General features: G+C 38.3%; 1 protein-coding gene across 1 annotated transcript in view; it reads left to right on the forward strand.

The window, feature by feature from the left end:
• The first annotated feature begins 3880 nt into the window (after positions 1 to 3880).
• The window catches only part of fubp3 (far upstream element (FUSE) binding protein 3), a 28075-nt gene continuing 15734 nt past the window's right edge, over positions 3881 to 16221 (forward strand). Inside the window, exons 1-4 of the mRNA XM_037692218.1 lie at positions 3881 to 4003; positions 13357 to 13468; positions 15217 to 15250; positions 15678 to 15727. Of these exons, the coding sequence (XP_037548146.1) occupies positions 3905 to 4003; positions 13357 to 13468; positions 15217 to 15250; positions 15678 to 15727 (295 nt within the window). The 5' untranslated portion in view covers positions 3881 to 3904. The remainder of the gene's footprint in view (positions 4004 to 13356; positions 13469 to 15216; positions 15251 to 15677; positions 15728 to 16221) is intronic.

Here is a 16221-nt window from a genome sequence, read left to right on the forward strand (position 1 = left end):
CAGCAACATGAAACAGATCAGCAGCAACATGATATGGTTTTTCACAGTGATTATTCTAGTTAGAGATTCATGAGTCTAACAGCCTCAGGGTAGAAGCTGTTCCTCAGTCTAGTGGTTCTACACTTAATGCTCCTTAACCTCCTTCCTGAGGGGAGTGGGGCAAAAAGTGTGTGTGCTGGGTGGGTGGGGTCCTTCATGATGCAGGTGGCCCTCTTCCTGCATCTGGAGGTGTAGATGTCTGTGATGGTGGGGAGACTGATTCCAACAGATTTCTGTGCAGCCTTCACCACTCTCTGCAAATCTCTCAAAATTTCAGATTTTAGCTAGTTTTTTGCTACTTTAGCAAATGTTTTGCAATTTTAGGTTTTAGTTAGTGTTTTGCTACTTTAACAAGGGATTTACTAGTTATAGCTTTTAGTGTGTTTTGTTATTCTTGCAAATGTTTACTTTTCTCTAGTGTTTTGCATATTTTAGCTTTAACAATTCCTTTTTAATATTCTTTAGCAGATTTCACAAGTAACTCAGCACTCATGCTGCATTTTCACAGAAAATTGGATTTATCTGCTATAATGGATGGATGGATGAGTTTATTGAAGTTTAATACATGGAATCACAAGAAAAGGCATTTATTTTCTTCTACACAAAAACAAGGAGGAAGATGTGTTTGAGACACTTGATCAGTGTGTTACGATAACCACAGCATTGCACACAAACATCCTTCAGGTCAACACTTCCAACTGCTTGATAGGCAGTTCTCCAGAGACCCACACTTCCCCTCACATTTTAGACTATGTTGATGACGGCTTAATTTATTATAATTGTTTGCAAGTGTCTGATTGTGTCAGTTGTATGCATCCTATAGCTGCACATGACAGCCACTGTCTGATTCCCTCTTTGATATCAGACAACTAAAATCATGTCAGCTTCCTCTGGGCTTTGAGAGCACAGCACATGGCTGCAATATGTTAGCAGGCCAGATCAGACTTCAGTCATGTGAAATTGGAGGTCTTCATTCAGGGGTGCAAGTCTGGGAAAAGCTCTCAGCTGCCACATAATTTCTCCACTTCTTCTTTGGAAGTGATAACATGCCCAGGGGCTGAAGTGGAAAATAAAGTGATACACACACACACTAATGTCTGGAAGACACATAATGTCAATCTAGTTTTCTCAAATTTGAGTTTGGTGAACCAGAAGCCGTGTGAGAATTTTATATATAAGCGTTAAAGAGCTCACAGGTCAGTGCTTTAAATAGTGGACACAATTGCACATTGATTAAAAAGCAAATATTTAAATAGGTGATTTGTGTCTTTTTTTTTTTTCAGACCACACAGTTGGCCCTCATTGGTTGACTTTCCTCACCATGGTTCGGATACAGTTTCTGGGATATGACTGTTTTGCATAAAAAGTTTGGAATTTTGAAGCAATTTTACTTTCTACTGTCTGGTTGTTGGCCTTTTCCAGATGTGAAACAATAGATGTTTCCACATGTGCTGCAAGAAGGAGAACCACTGATACAATGTTGGAACTTTATTCTGGGAATACTATAGCCAACTTAACCATGCTCCAGGTGCAAATGAAAAAAAAACAAAAAAAAACAGATTTGTTAATTGTGTGACCAAGTTAACTATTATTAAGAAGACGCACACATACTGTATATATTCTAAATTTATGTGAAAATACTGTGCTGTTTTTTTTCTCCATAGAAATGACATATGGACCAATAATTCTGTTTTTGTGTAAAAATGATCGCTCATCCTGAGCATGTTCCTGCTGGAGGTTTCTTTCTGTAAAATAGACTGTACTTATATAGCACCTTTCTATCTTATCAAGATACTCTAAGTGCTTTACACTACAATCTGTGCCCTCATTTACCCATTCATACAGCACATAGGTTATCTGCACAAAGAATAATCAGTGCTTTCACATTCACCCACCTCAAAAGGAGGTTGTTCCTTTCCACTGTCACCAACGTGCTGCTCAGGATGGAGGACTGCAATGAAATGAAGATCTGACTAAATCTGCTAGCTTTGCTTTACTGTTTAACTGTTGTTTCTTAATGTACTGTAAGCAAATGTTTTGTACTATAATTAGAATTAAATAGCTGCATTGTATTTAAATCTGGATTTTTGATTTTGATTCGTTTCTTCTGTTCTGGATGTGTTCACCTGCTGTAGATTGCTTTTAAAAGCCTGACACATCTTTGTTTGTCCTCATCGTGTCTACTTTCTTCATTTAAAAGCACATAATGATGAATACAAGGGATGGACAAAAAATATGTGAAAAAGCAACCAATGTCCAAACAACAAAGTTTGTAAACTATCCAAAGGCCTGCAGCCCTATTGATCAAAAACATTTAAAAGATAATAAAATCTGACTACATGGAAGCAATGTATAAGAAAATTAGTTTCATTTTCTGTGAAAATGCAGTGTTAATACCGAGTGCTGAATGGCTGTTGAAATTAGCAAAATAAGTATAAAATTAGTTAACGCTAACAGGAGACGTGCACTTGCTAAATGCTAAAAGAACCAAGGTTCAAAGTGACTTTATTGTCATTCGCATCACATGTGGTACATGAGGTGGAACGGAATTGTGTACTCAAGGTCCCAGTTACACCCAAAAACAGCAATAATATAAAGTATATTATAAAAAAGAAGAAACAGTATATAAGGAACTAAGATATACGCTAAACAATGATAAAATATATTAAAGTGTATTCAACAACAGCCTGAACATGAGTCTGTTGTGAGCAGATGGGTATGAACATAGCAGCTTATGGGAAAGAAATCAGCAGCATGGATAATCAGAAGCACAGATAAAGTGTCAAATGTACAATTAAAGTGGCATTACAGTGATCTGTCTGGTTAGGGATTCATGAGTCTAACAGCTAAGCTGTTCCTCAGTCTAGTGGTTCTACACTTAATGCTCCTCAACCTCCTGTCTGAGAGGAGCAGGGCAAAAAGAGTGTATGCTGGGTGAGTGGGGTCCTTCATGATGCAGGTGGCCATCTTCTTGCATCTGGAGGTGTAGCTAAAATTAAATGTTGCAAAAAGCCTGTTAAAAATTAAAAGTATCAAAAGGTTAACTAGAAGCTAAAAGTATCAAAAGACGAACAAGAAGCATAAAGTACCAAAAGGTTAGCTAAAATAAAAAAGTATCAAATGGCTAGCTAAAAGCTGAAAGTATTAAAACTCTGACTAAAATTATCAAAAGGCTTGTCCATATATGTAAATGCTGTGAATGCTCCAACATTATGTTGTTTTATCAATGACAAACAATTGAATGCTAAAAGTGCCAAAAGTTTAGCTAAAAACTTACAAGAATCAAAAGCCTAGCTTAAAGCTGAAAGTAGCAGGATGGATGCTAAATTTAAAAAAGGAGCAAATTAGCTCAAGCAGATTTCCAAGAACAATGTTTTGAAGGAATTGAATAGATCTCAATCAATGGATTTCTATGAGAAAAATATTTGTTAATAAAGTTAAATATTTTGAAAAGTATAAAAGTCACAAATGTCAAAAGTCACAACGCACATCTCCTGAATGAGCTGAACATTTTTTTTATTACTTTATTTTACCAGGAAGAAATCCATTGAGATCATCAGTCTCTTGTCCTGGTCCAGACTAGATGTTGCAATAAAACAAGTAGGAGTTTTCACATAATTAGGGGTGGAGTAAAACCTTTTCACCATGCTGTTTAATTAGAAACAGTCTTTTTAATTACCTGACCTCTGCCTCTCGTCGAGTAAAACCTACAATTAATAAACATGTGATTTGTTAGCATGTGACCGAACTTCCGCTCTAGGTTCAACTCGCGAGACCATTAGGCTCGCGGAGTTTTAGCCTGGCACGTGTGCTGATCTTTTTTTTTTTTTTTTTTTTTAAGTGTGGCTCTCAGCTGCCGAGGCGGATGATGATGATGATGGCGGAGCTGATTCAGGGACAGGCCTCGGTGGCTCAGCCAGGAACGAAAGATGACTTCGCAGACACGATACGCCGGGTCCGACAGGTAAAACGTCTTCCGGGAAACACGAGCGCCATGCTAACCGGACCACGAAGCGTCGTCGTTAAGCGTGCGAACCAGGGCCAGGATTTGGGTCGGTACACCCCGGAGTATAAACACTCCTCATGTACCGTGTAAGCTAACAGGCTAACACTAAGCAGCCGAGACGACACACATAGCCTGAGCGGACAGATTAAAGTTTACGGAGGACGGAAGACGCGCTAACTGGGCCTCAGAGCGGTCCGAACGAACACACAAAGTTACATGTGGCGAACGAAGCGAAGGCCTGCTGTGGTGTCGAAGTTTGTGCCACTTTGGAAAAAGTTGAGTCGAAACGTTGCAACCTGTTGTCAACTCACAGAAGTTGTAGTTAGCTTAGCTTGCTAACGAGGATTCAAGTTGCAGCCTGACTGACAGCGTCATAAAACAACATTTTAGTCGAGACTTGAAGCCTGAACATATGTTAGTTTCAGGTTCTGAGTTAGTATTATTGTAACCAGTTGTTGCCCCAGTTATTCAGGCTTCTTTACAGCCTAACGAGGCAGTACTGACGTGTACACTTGACTCCTTTCACCTATTAAGCTTGTGTAATACAGATGTATCGTGTGTTACTTTTCATGCTACAAACTAGTGAGTTAGCTAGCTGATAGCATGTTCTGGCAGCACCGAGGCCATGCAATGTAACGTCATCTGTTGAAATACCCCCTCCTGATACGATGGACTTTTCCATTACAACTTTTAAAATGCCAGAAGGATCAAAGCTTTCAGACTGCTTTTTAAACCCTCCATTATTGTAGGTAATGCGTTATGCCACACTGTGACCTTTTGTAGAGATAATTCCTATTAAGTTGATTAAATTGTAGTTGATTAGAAATGCAGTCACAACCGTTAATAGTATATAAACTGGACTTTAGTCGTGCACCACCACATTGATAAAATGCACCCGAGAGGTTATTACCTCTGATTTGTGTATCTGAAATTTTGCATTACTATTTTGCAAAACCACTAAATTAAAGTTTTTGTTGGTGCACGCGTATAAATGCATAATTAAAATCCATTAAGCAAATAACATATATGTATTTGTTTATTTATTTATTTCACAAGAGACCTTCTGAAATGTTTTGAACTGCTTGTGGGGGTTCACAATTTCCTTGTGAGTCATATGTGCAAACTTGTCGTCGAATGTTTTAACATGTGCAAACTTTCTCCCTAAATAGGCAGTCATTGCAGGTTTCTCAAACCCATCTCACTTTATTGCATGTTAGCAACAACATCTACAGGCTTCAAATGTTTTCGAACCTTTTTTTTTCTCTGTACATCACTTTCACACTAACAGAGTGACAAATTGACTTTTTTTTTATCAGACAACAGCATCTACACTTTAAAAAAAACAATTAAATTATGCTCTATGCAGCCTTCTCAGTAACTTTTTGAGTAGGAGGCTGGAGTTATTTCCCAACATAAACGTGTAGCTGTTCTGTGCAGTGAAAATGTTGAACACAGACTAAACACTGATGAATGAAAATCTCTTATTAGCATCACAGGCATGGAAAAAGTTATGAAGTCAGCGGCAGCAGCTGTCAATCAATTTTGTAGAGCGAGGTAACATACTTTTTCAAGAATCTAATAAAGAAATATTTCACAATGAATATATTTATCTTGCAGCAGTCCCAGCTGAATGCATTCAGCTCAAAAACTTACTTTGTTTTCTATAACTACAGACAAGATCATGAAATCTGATCGACATTAAAAGCATCATAATGTGAACATTTCGATATGATGGTTTTAACTAGGGCTGGACGATATGGCCAAAACTTGTATCACAGTGTATTTCTTAATTTCAGTCAATACAATATAATTCCGATATAGATATAAACAATATAAAAGCCTCAGAAAAACTGCCAAGAATGCCCACAACAGATGCTTGTAAAACTAAAAATTATTTTGCCAAGTCTATGAAACTCCTCCAGTACAACATTTTAAAAATACAAACTGTACAAATAAGTTAATGTTCACCTTTTTATTTGTATTTAGCCTTCAAAGAAAATTGAAATCGCTGTCAAATAAACATAAAACTCTCAACTTTGTCAATATTAATAGCTTTAACTTTAAACAACATAGACTTACCATAAAGTGCAGGTATGGCTGTGCATGAAAAATATTCCCGGCCAGGGAGCTGGTATCTGTGGTCAATGACTGACATCATTTTTCTGAAACCCTTGTTTTCCACCGTAGTAAATGGCATCACGTCTTTAGTCAAGAAATTTGTAACAACCTTAGTTACATCTTTATAGTGTGTGGAGTTCTCGTCATAAAGCATAAATACAGTGATCTGTGTTTGCTGCATGGATTCTCTTTTGACACAGCTGGGGCTGGGAGTGATGCTTCAGGGACACGTTGGCTTAAACTTTTATGGTGCTTCGTCTTCCGACTCTCAGCTTATTCTATCGAGTGGAAACTCTTCAGATGGTGGAACAGGTTCGATGTGTTCCCACTGCTAGTTGGCACGAGACTTTGGCACATTTTGCAGCACACTGAAACCTGAAGTTTATCAGATCTTAGATAGCCGAACCACGTCCACACTTCCAAATTAGTCTTTCCTCTCCTATCAACTATGTTGTCTGTTGTCTCTTCGCTTGTAAAAGCTTGTTCATTCACATTTGCATTACGGTCATGGGCACTCATTTTGTATCTAAAACTTACCTTGTTGGAGTTTAGCCTAGCCTAGCCTACTGCTTCTGGGCTCAAGCTCCATGTCTGTGGTGTACGTCATCACTCGCGTAGCCAATGTGTTGCGGCTTTTTCTGTTTAGCTCGAATTGGCTTTGTCGTGAATGTCAGTCAGTGAAACGCGTAATCATAGCGTGTATTGTATATCGGAAATATGCTTAAAACTCATATCACCGTTATTGAATAAAAGTATATCGTGATATTTATTGATGTTGAATTATTGTCCATTCCTAGTTTTAACCCTTTAACTTTATGACTATTCATGTTCCTCAGTGGGAAATCAACTACCTTATTAAACTGTTTAAAAATACTTGTAAATATTTTTCCTCAAAAAACTAGTCAGTCTTTTATAGCTGTCTCGTAGAGCTGTCATTTCTAACCCGGAGCCCGACCCGGATTCGGACCAGGCCCGGCCATAATACTGGTAATGTTGGGCCAGGTCGGTGTCTAGCTTTTTATTGCATCAGGGATGCGCACGGCCGACAATCCAAATATATGCCAACATGGCTTGCCATACAATCACCAGTCGCACGCTGCCATTTGACCGCGCGCTGATCGGCCGGTTGAAAGATTTAAAAATTTTGAGTAAGCTTCAGATGGACTACTGCCAGCGATCCATCAGCCCAAATGGACGTTCATTCAGCCACAGCACTCAGCGGACGTGTGCGGCCAACTACCCAAACAGGTGAGATCACAAAATAGCAGACATGTCAGAACAGGGTCCAATGCAGGCAGAAGCAGGGGAAGCATTTAATGTGCTTTGAGGGCTCCTCAGCTCCAATCTTCTGCCCCCTTTACTCAGCCGCGTGCGTCCGCCAACCATTAATAATAGTTAACGGCTACTGATGATCACGGACTAAAGTCCGACATAGTCGACTCAGTTCTGGTCCACTTGGTGACCAGTGTGGAGCTGTTAGACGAAGTGGTCCCGCTTGGCGTCAAATCTGTCGACTCTCATCCAAAATCCACCTTTAACTTGTCGTTACGTTGTTGTTAGCTGATTAGCCCAGAGGAAAACAACGTGCCGAGGCAGCACGCATGCGCATTCACAGCGCCATCTAATGACCCGGCATGGTAACTACAGCGGCTTCGGGAGGGCGGGGGGGGGGGGGGGAATCCTCTGGATGCATGTAAACCCAAAATGTGACCGTGTCAACGCAAATCTTTTCCTCTAATTAACATACAAAAAAACCTATGTTTCCCCCCATCGTGTCCGTGTAAATGGGGCCTAAGAGGTTCTGATTCGGTGGTTTCCCCCCTCCTCTAGGTCTGCAACTCCTCCTCACATTCAAAAATCGTCTTTGTTTTGACTCGTACACACGAAAATTGACTAAACTAAACACACCAAACTTCACCGTAACTATAAAGCCAAACACACTAAATATCACAAATCTTTCAAACCTCATGACTAATTCTCGCTCTCGCTGTGTCTTAATCGCACTGAACTGCATTCACCTTCTGCGTCTTTTTGCCGGCGTGTCGATTTTGTTTCCAATGGGGAGAATGTATTGTCAGAGTAGGCGGTGCCAAACACTTGAGTAGGCGGCAAAATCTCCTTCCACTGCCTGTTACTGAGAAGGTAGTTTATGTACCTTCATGGGACTACCTTGACACCCCACCACCACTCTAAAAATTGGCATTAAATTTAACCACCAGCTCTTTCACAATAACAACAAAGTTATTTTATTGTACTATATCAGTGACTGAATCTTTCTATTCCCTTCATTTTTAGTGTGGATAGTCATAGATCTTGGTGTTTTTTTGTCTTCTCAATAAGAGACGGTGGACGGCAATTTCACCACCTACTCAAGTGTTTTGCACCACCTACTTTGACGGACAATTTTTCCCTTTAGAGTCAATTGACGCACCGTCATGTAATAGTCACATGACCGATTTCAGTCACTCTAGCGGGAAACGCGGCCTCTCGGAGACTATTTTGTCAAAGTACAGACTTTAAACTACACATCAGTTTTTAAATTGTGCTGATAGTCTAAAACCAGATATAAATAATCTAATCAGCTACAACATGAGGACTGAGTGAGCAGCACCGTGGCTAACCGCTAACTAACTTTTCATCGAAACATGTCCGCTGTGTGGAAGTATTTTACACTAGAAACACCACAAAGCAAGACAGCAATGTGCAATGTCTGCAGAGCAACAGCACCACATTAAACTGCGGTAAAGTTAGTTTTACGTTGGACATTCGAGCTCCGTGGCTTCAGCTGGGCGCTACTCTTGCTCAAACTGCAACAGGCAACTCGACCCCGGCCAGCCTCGTCCAATCTGCCCGTCTCTGAAGAGGGGCAGACTGAGCGCGGCTGACAGAAATCGGGCTGCTTGCTTCTGATTGAACAAGAAGACATCGCTGAAGATCCGGAGCTCAAATGTTTACCGAGAAGTTGCTAAACTTCATCATAATTAATGACCAACCGCTATCAGTTGTAGAAAACGAAGGATTTCACAGCGTGATACTTGCAGCCAAGATATACCTCAAGGAGATATTTATCAGTACAACAGTAAAAAAACATATGATTTGAAAATTACAAGAAAATTGTAAAGTGATGTAAAATACTAAAAACAGGAACATGCCTGTTGGTTTATTCCATGAACTTGTGTTTAAAGCCATTTAATATTTTATTTAATTCATTTATTCATTCATTTAAAAGAAACAAATAAATTCATTAAAAAGAAAACATTGAATGAAAAGAGTGCAGAAAAAATCTTATCTGCCCCTTATTTAAAAAAATATAAAATAACAAACAATCACTTAAATTAATCACTTTAATGTCCACTGTAAAGCTAGGAATAAAAAAAAACTGTTTTGTTTTTGCAGAATTTAATTCTAACTTTAAAACTTATCCAACATTAATAATAAAACTTACCTCAAGTTGCCTTTTTGGACATGCATGCGTATATTTGTACAAATTGTACTTGAGAGGAGATTATTACAGCATCACTAAATCAATAATAATGATGATGATATCGGAACTGGATCGGTATCGGACGATATCCAGATTTAGGGATCGGATCGAAAATTTAAAAAATGTGGAATTGGTGTATCACTACTACAAAATCCTTCAGAACTTAGTCGCAAGTCCACCATTGTAGCAAGTCTTGAGAAGGTTTTTTAAAGCTACTGATTCCATACAATCATTTGTCATCATACGAAAATGATCCAGCTCATTATTATGCAGTGAAGCAATTAAATACGACTGTGTGTGTATCTGCACATTAACCATCATTTTCCTGCTCTCTGAAATGAGATGTGTTTTAAAGGGGCTGGATTTATGGAGCACAGCCCTGGAAATGAAGCAAATCTGAAAATACAACTTAAAAAAGTTTTAAATTGTTGCCGCTATGTTCCATATGACAGACACACTGTATGTCAGTATTTTGTAAAAATCTGTTTTTCTCATCCGTATTATTAACACACAAAAAAAACTTTTTTTAATTTCAAAGTTGAGATATCAAAGTTTCTGGCTGAGTTAAAACTAGGGGTGCACCGATTGCAGTTTTCTGTCCGATTACCGATTTCTAAAAAGTGACCTGCTGATTCCGATTTTGTTTTATAAGCGACACCGTCACTTAATTTCCAAAATTAAGGGAATTAGGGCCCTAGTTAAAACTTACTGGCTAAAACATGACGTGACCGCTGATTGGTCACACTTGTTCAAAAGATATCGCTGCAATAGTCTTTTTGAACAAAACCCTGATTGAAATATTATGTTCTGTAGGATGCACGATATTATCAGCATGGTATCGGTATCGGCAGATATTGGCGTTAAAGTTAAATATCAGACATCGGCCATTCCATCAAAATAACTCCGATATAAAAGGCGCTGTTTTTATATGACAACACAGTGACAAGTATGCCTGCAGCTCCAGCACAACATGATGACGTCACGTGTTCCTACCTGATCTGATCATGGAAGAAGTCAAAATGTCAGCGGTGTGAAAGGTTTTTTTTGGGGGGGGGGGGGTGGTTGTTGTTGAGGATATCGGATTCTGAAAAAAAAGACTTTTTGGACTATATTGAGCCTCGTTACATCGTCCCCAGTCGGAGATATTTTTCTGACGTAACCCTACCCGAGTTACAAGCCGTCATTTCCGATGTCATTGAGAAGCTAATAGCCGATAGCACTTGGGTACGTTTTACCACCAACATTTGGATGTCGTGTTAGCCCCATTAGCATGATTAGTCTTACGGCACAATGAATAGACAAAAACTTTGAACTTAAAAGTCTGTCCTTCATGTACAGGAGTGCAGAGGATCCAAAACTGCAGCTTGGAACCTGGAACAAGCCTCCACAAGTGAGACAGCATCGCAGGGGACTAATGCTAATAAATAATATTTAACACTTTTCATTTAATATAAGTCAAAGTGCTATGCATATGGCTGTTACTGAATATATGTCACCAGCTCTTACAGCTGTTGCACAATTTTTGTAGCAAATGAACATGAATAAGAAGGCTATGTTCTGACAAAGGAAGTCTATAAAATATCTGTATCGGTTATCGACCAAATAGGTTTTCACACATTGGCATGTCGGATAACGGCCAAAAATTCAATATCGTGCATCCTGAATTAAAACCTGATGTGCTGCCACCTTTGAAATAGGATGTTCAAAATGCCATGTTTTTGATAAGAAACTAATAAATATTACACAAGTATTAATGTACTGGGCTTTAACTTTTGCTTGATGTTTGTGTCTGCAGAGACAACTTAGTTACAACAACCTCACACCCGCTTCCTTTTATGCTTCCTTATTTCCATCACAGCTTTGCTTTCACCAGTGGGTTTCTAAAGTAGATAATCATCCCTGAAGGTGATGGGCAGACTCAGACTCTAATTTCCAAGAGCGTACTTTTTATATTGTAAAAAAAAAAAAAGCAAACGAAAATCCACACAAGCACGTCAATTTAGTGTAATTTTCTGAAATGCTATACTTTTGTGTGAAAGGAGAGGTGACAGATTAAGGCAGAATAGAAAATGCTCTCACACAGAACATTTAAATGTCCGTCCTTGCTGAATGTGAGAATCTACTTAAGATTGGCAAGTGGTTTCTTTTAAAAGTAGATACATTTTCTGCTACACTTTAATACAAATAACTACAGTTTTAGAGTAGTTGTATGTGTCAGGTAGACCACACTGCACGAAAACATGAACAGAGATGTTTTATTTGCTCAAAAGTCTGCAGAGCTGTGGTTCTCTATAATTAAAGCTCTGACTTTGATCACCATAAATAAAGCTTTTGTTAAACTTTTAACTGCCCGTTTTCTTGCTTGGAATTAGGATTGAATATGGAGATGTGTAGTTTTTAGCTTCTATGTTCAAAGTTAATTGAAAAGTGTGCATAGTTTTTTTTTAAGTTAAAATATATATATGTGGGTGCTGATTACATAGTAATTAGAAGTGTGAAGGTTTTTTGACTCAGATGGGTGTTACAAGGTTCCGCCTCAAAACAGAACATTACTAGTTTCAAGCAAAGTCAAAATTATAGTTCTTTAGATGTTTTTTATAAACATAAAAAAACTTTAATTTTGTGGTAGTGTTTCCATTAGGAGTTCATTATTAAGCTTGTTTGCTTTAAATTGTGGATAAACTGTTACCGTGACATGGTTTGAACTATGATAAATTGGAAGTTTTGTTTGTTTTTAGTAAAGGATTTTTGAACGGAAATGGTGGGCATTTTGTAAACACATTTTGAAAGAGCTAGATAATATGCACAAGGGACCTTGGACTAGTATAAGGTAATTGTGCATTTGAGTCAACACGAAGTTTTGTTGTAGATGTGTTGCTTTTTATAGCTCTGAGCTTGTATTTAAAATACTGTTTAGGCTTACCGTTTCAGTTCAGTTTAGACTTTTTCTTAGCTTTTGCTGCTTTTAAATAAAAAATAATAATAATAATTAATTGGCACATGTGATCCGTGCTGACCAAATAAGTCACAATGAGGAGTTTAATGTCAAAAATATAAATCGCTGCAAATTTGCTTCTGTTTTGCACTGCAGCCTGGGCTCATTCTGATGTTTTGCCAGCCCAAGTCTCACATGGATTAAAATGTGTGAACTATTGAATATATTGAAGCTATTATTTGATTTCTTTAGATTATTAAAAAATAAGAACATTACCCAAATCACCAAAGCAATGTTTATATTAATGGTAAACATGTGATTTCTTGGTCTTTTTGCCTCGTTTACAAGTTCTATTACTGATGGCACTGAGTGTTTTCTTGAATTTTAAAAATATGTTTACATTTTTGTGGTTATGTAAATTCATTGCAGCTTTTCTTTAGACTAAAATGGTGCTACCACGTCCTGTGGTCTGAGTAAAATGTCAGTGAAGGCGTTACACGCCAAGCAGAGAAGTTTCAATTCCTACAACAGTTCATTCTGAGCTGCTTGAACTCTGCACAGTTATGTTTTAAAGATATCTCTGTGCACAGCAGGTGGCTTTGTCGAGGCCAGACTTTACAGAAAACTTGACGCCATTACGCAAGTAAGAAAAAGGATAGTGCCATTCTTATCATGAAAGGCTGTCTAATGGTTTCTCAGGAAAAAAAAGCATGCATTCAAAGAATATTATCACTGAACCAGCTGTTTCCATCTGTCCTGCTGTGTTGTCTCCAGATGGCTGCCAAGATGGGAGGAGACCCGATGCCCAACATGAATAGTTCATGTCCAGTCATAGACCCCTCCCTGTATGGCTTTGGGGGCCAGAAACGTTCTTTAGACAATGGAGGTGAGTCAACCATATTCATTCTTTTTTGTTTTGTGTTGTGTTCATTATAAAACATTATAAAGTTATATAAATATCTCTGAATCGGTGTCACTTAAAGGGAAGCACAAATAAGACATCTGCTTTTTAACCCTTGTTTTCATTTTATTCTTTTATGAAAATAAAAATAATAATGTCAATACTTTATTAAAGTCAGTAGTGGATGATGTATCTGAAAGAACAAAGTTTTAATAACTTCCAAAGAAATTTCTATGACAGTTCAGTTTGGATAAAGTCCTGATTTTACTTAACGTGACTTTCTCACTGACCTTAAAACCTGTCTATGCTGTTATTTTATACTATGATCTGTGTCGATCAGAAACGAAGCCGGAAATATAGCAAATTCTCAAAGGCTGCCGTCTGAACCTTTTTTTTCTCCTCCCTTGCCTACGCTGCACCTTCACACTCACTGTACCTCTCGTCCACTCTAATTGTTTAGGCATTAACCAGAATTATTCACACACATTCTTTAACCAGTTCCGTGCTTCGGCTGTGCTCTGAGCAGGCCTTCATAAAACAGAATCGGCATTACCTTATCACTAGCTGAGGCACCTGCTGGCCATGGCTCTTAACTACTGGGGGCGTATTTAGATGGTAGTTCAAACCTCGGCTGTGAACTAAGCCTCGTGGCAGTCGAGGAATGAAAATCTACTTTTCGTGGCAACTCTAGGAGTAAGGAAGCTTTTCCTGGGATCACAGCATTGCAAAACACATCTCGAGTTTCCTGTAAATTAGTGATTGGCTAAAATACCAATGCCACAGTTAAGTTACTATCTAACAAGGTTAAGTCAGGTTCTCTGGATGGATTAGTTTTTGTTGAAACATTTCCTCTCAGACTTCAGTCTGAGGCGCTGGAACAAACTCAAGTCATAAATGGCACCGTCTCATAGTGGATCAACCAGTTTCTTTGTTCCTTGGACTTGCAACAAAGATTTGTTCCATTTTAAATTCACAAAGAAGGAAGCACTAGTCATTTACCCCATCTTCCTCTTATCTTGTCAGTTGTTTGTAGGATAGTTCAGCCTTGAATGCATTGATAAGAAAATTGTATACAATTCAAGTTTAGGGTTCTGTGATGCGCTGTTGTTGACAAGAATTTGTCCCCAGTTTTTCTCAGTCAAGGTTGTTGTGCAATAGTTTTTTTGCATTGCAATTGGTTCTCAGGAATTATAACAAAAATACTCTCAAGGCGTTCACACTTGATCAGAAGTCTGTACACCTCCCTTTTTGGTATTCATAGCTGTTCCACTCTCTGTCTTTAACCTCAGCTCTTTTCTAGAAGAAGTGAACTCGGTGCAAACACCCATAAAATTGATTGAACCTGTAAGATATCAATTCAAGTCTTGGCGTCCATGGCTGCACATCCTCCGGTGACCCTGCATGACCCTCGCTTGATTCCACCTGTCAAAATTCAATTCAGGAGCAGCAGTCACTGACCCGACTGCTGCCTCCCTTTCTGAGCGTCTCTGATTGAAACGCTCATTCATGCACTTGCAGGTCTGATTTCCATGCTGGTGAGAACCCCCCGCTGTGGGTCAGACACAGACATTCAGGATTGGCAGCTTCATGCCCATCTACTCCCCCATTTCTTCCAGCTTTGACTGTCTTTTATCATTTTTAGCAGTAATTTAAAATGTTTGTTTGGGTTTTTTTGGTGCAGATATTAGGATACTTATCACATTTTAATTTTTTTTTTTTTTTTCCTCTCTCAGTAGGGAACCATCTTGGTGCAATGGTACATCAAAGGTGAGCAGAAAACAATTCTTACAGTAATGCATTTAGTGTTTTAATTTATAATTTACCTGTGTCTAATTTGGGGTTGAAGGTCCGCTAATATTTATTTTGCATTCACACAGATTAGAACAATGTAAGATTTACTCCACAAATATTTTAGGCCCTGTTAATCAACTAATTACTCTTGTACTCATTTTATTAGTACATATTGTAATATGTACTATAGAACTGCTTACATCTTTTGTTGTTGTTAGTCTTACACGGTTACAACCCTTAATTTACTTAATCATATACATAATATTAAAGAAAATTAATCTGACATTTTAATTCAAAAGTTTTTTACCGTTTTAATATAAAAAATTATTCATGTATAGATCAGAATATGAAATGTTTGGCAGCTCTTAACTGTTGGAGCCGTTTGTGTGTGCATTTTCAACAGGGCTTTTGCAACAGACGACTTCAAAGTGCCTGATAAGATGGTGGGATTCAGTAAGTTACCCTCAGTTTCATTATTTTAAGTATTAACATGCCGTTCTCTGTTTGTATAGTTCTCAGTTTGGGTCAGTGCTTGAGCTACAGTTGTGCTCAAAAGTTTACATACCCTTGCAGAATTTGATTTGCTGGCCATTTTTCAGAGAATATGAATAGCACAAACTTTTCTTTCACTCATGGTTAATGGTTGAGTGAAGACATTTATTATCGAACAGTTGTGTTTGCCTTTTTTTACATTATAATACAAAATACCCAAATGACCCTGATCAAAAATGTACATACCCTGGAAGTTTTGGCATGATAACATACACACAGGTTTACACACAAAAGTGTAAATGGCTACTAAAGGTAACCATCCTCACCTTTGGTCTGTTTGCTTGTAATTAGCGGTTGTGTATAAAAAGTCAGAGTTTTAAGGCTCCTAACAGGTTTCATTCAGTGTTGCACTGATGTTGATGGATTTTGAGCCATGGGGAAAGCAAAAAAAAAAA

Source organism: Nematolebias whitei, chromosome 18 (genome assembly GCF_014905685.2).
Source record: "Nematolebias whitei isolate Nwh7 chromosome 18, NemWhi1, whole genome shotgun sequence".
NCBI lineage: Eukaryota > Metazoa > Chordata > Actinopteri > Cyprinodontiformes > Rivulidae > Nematolebias > Nematolebias whitei.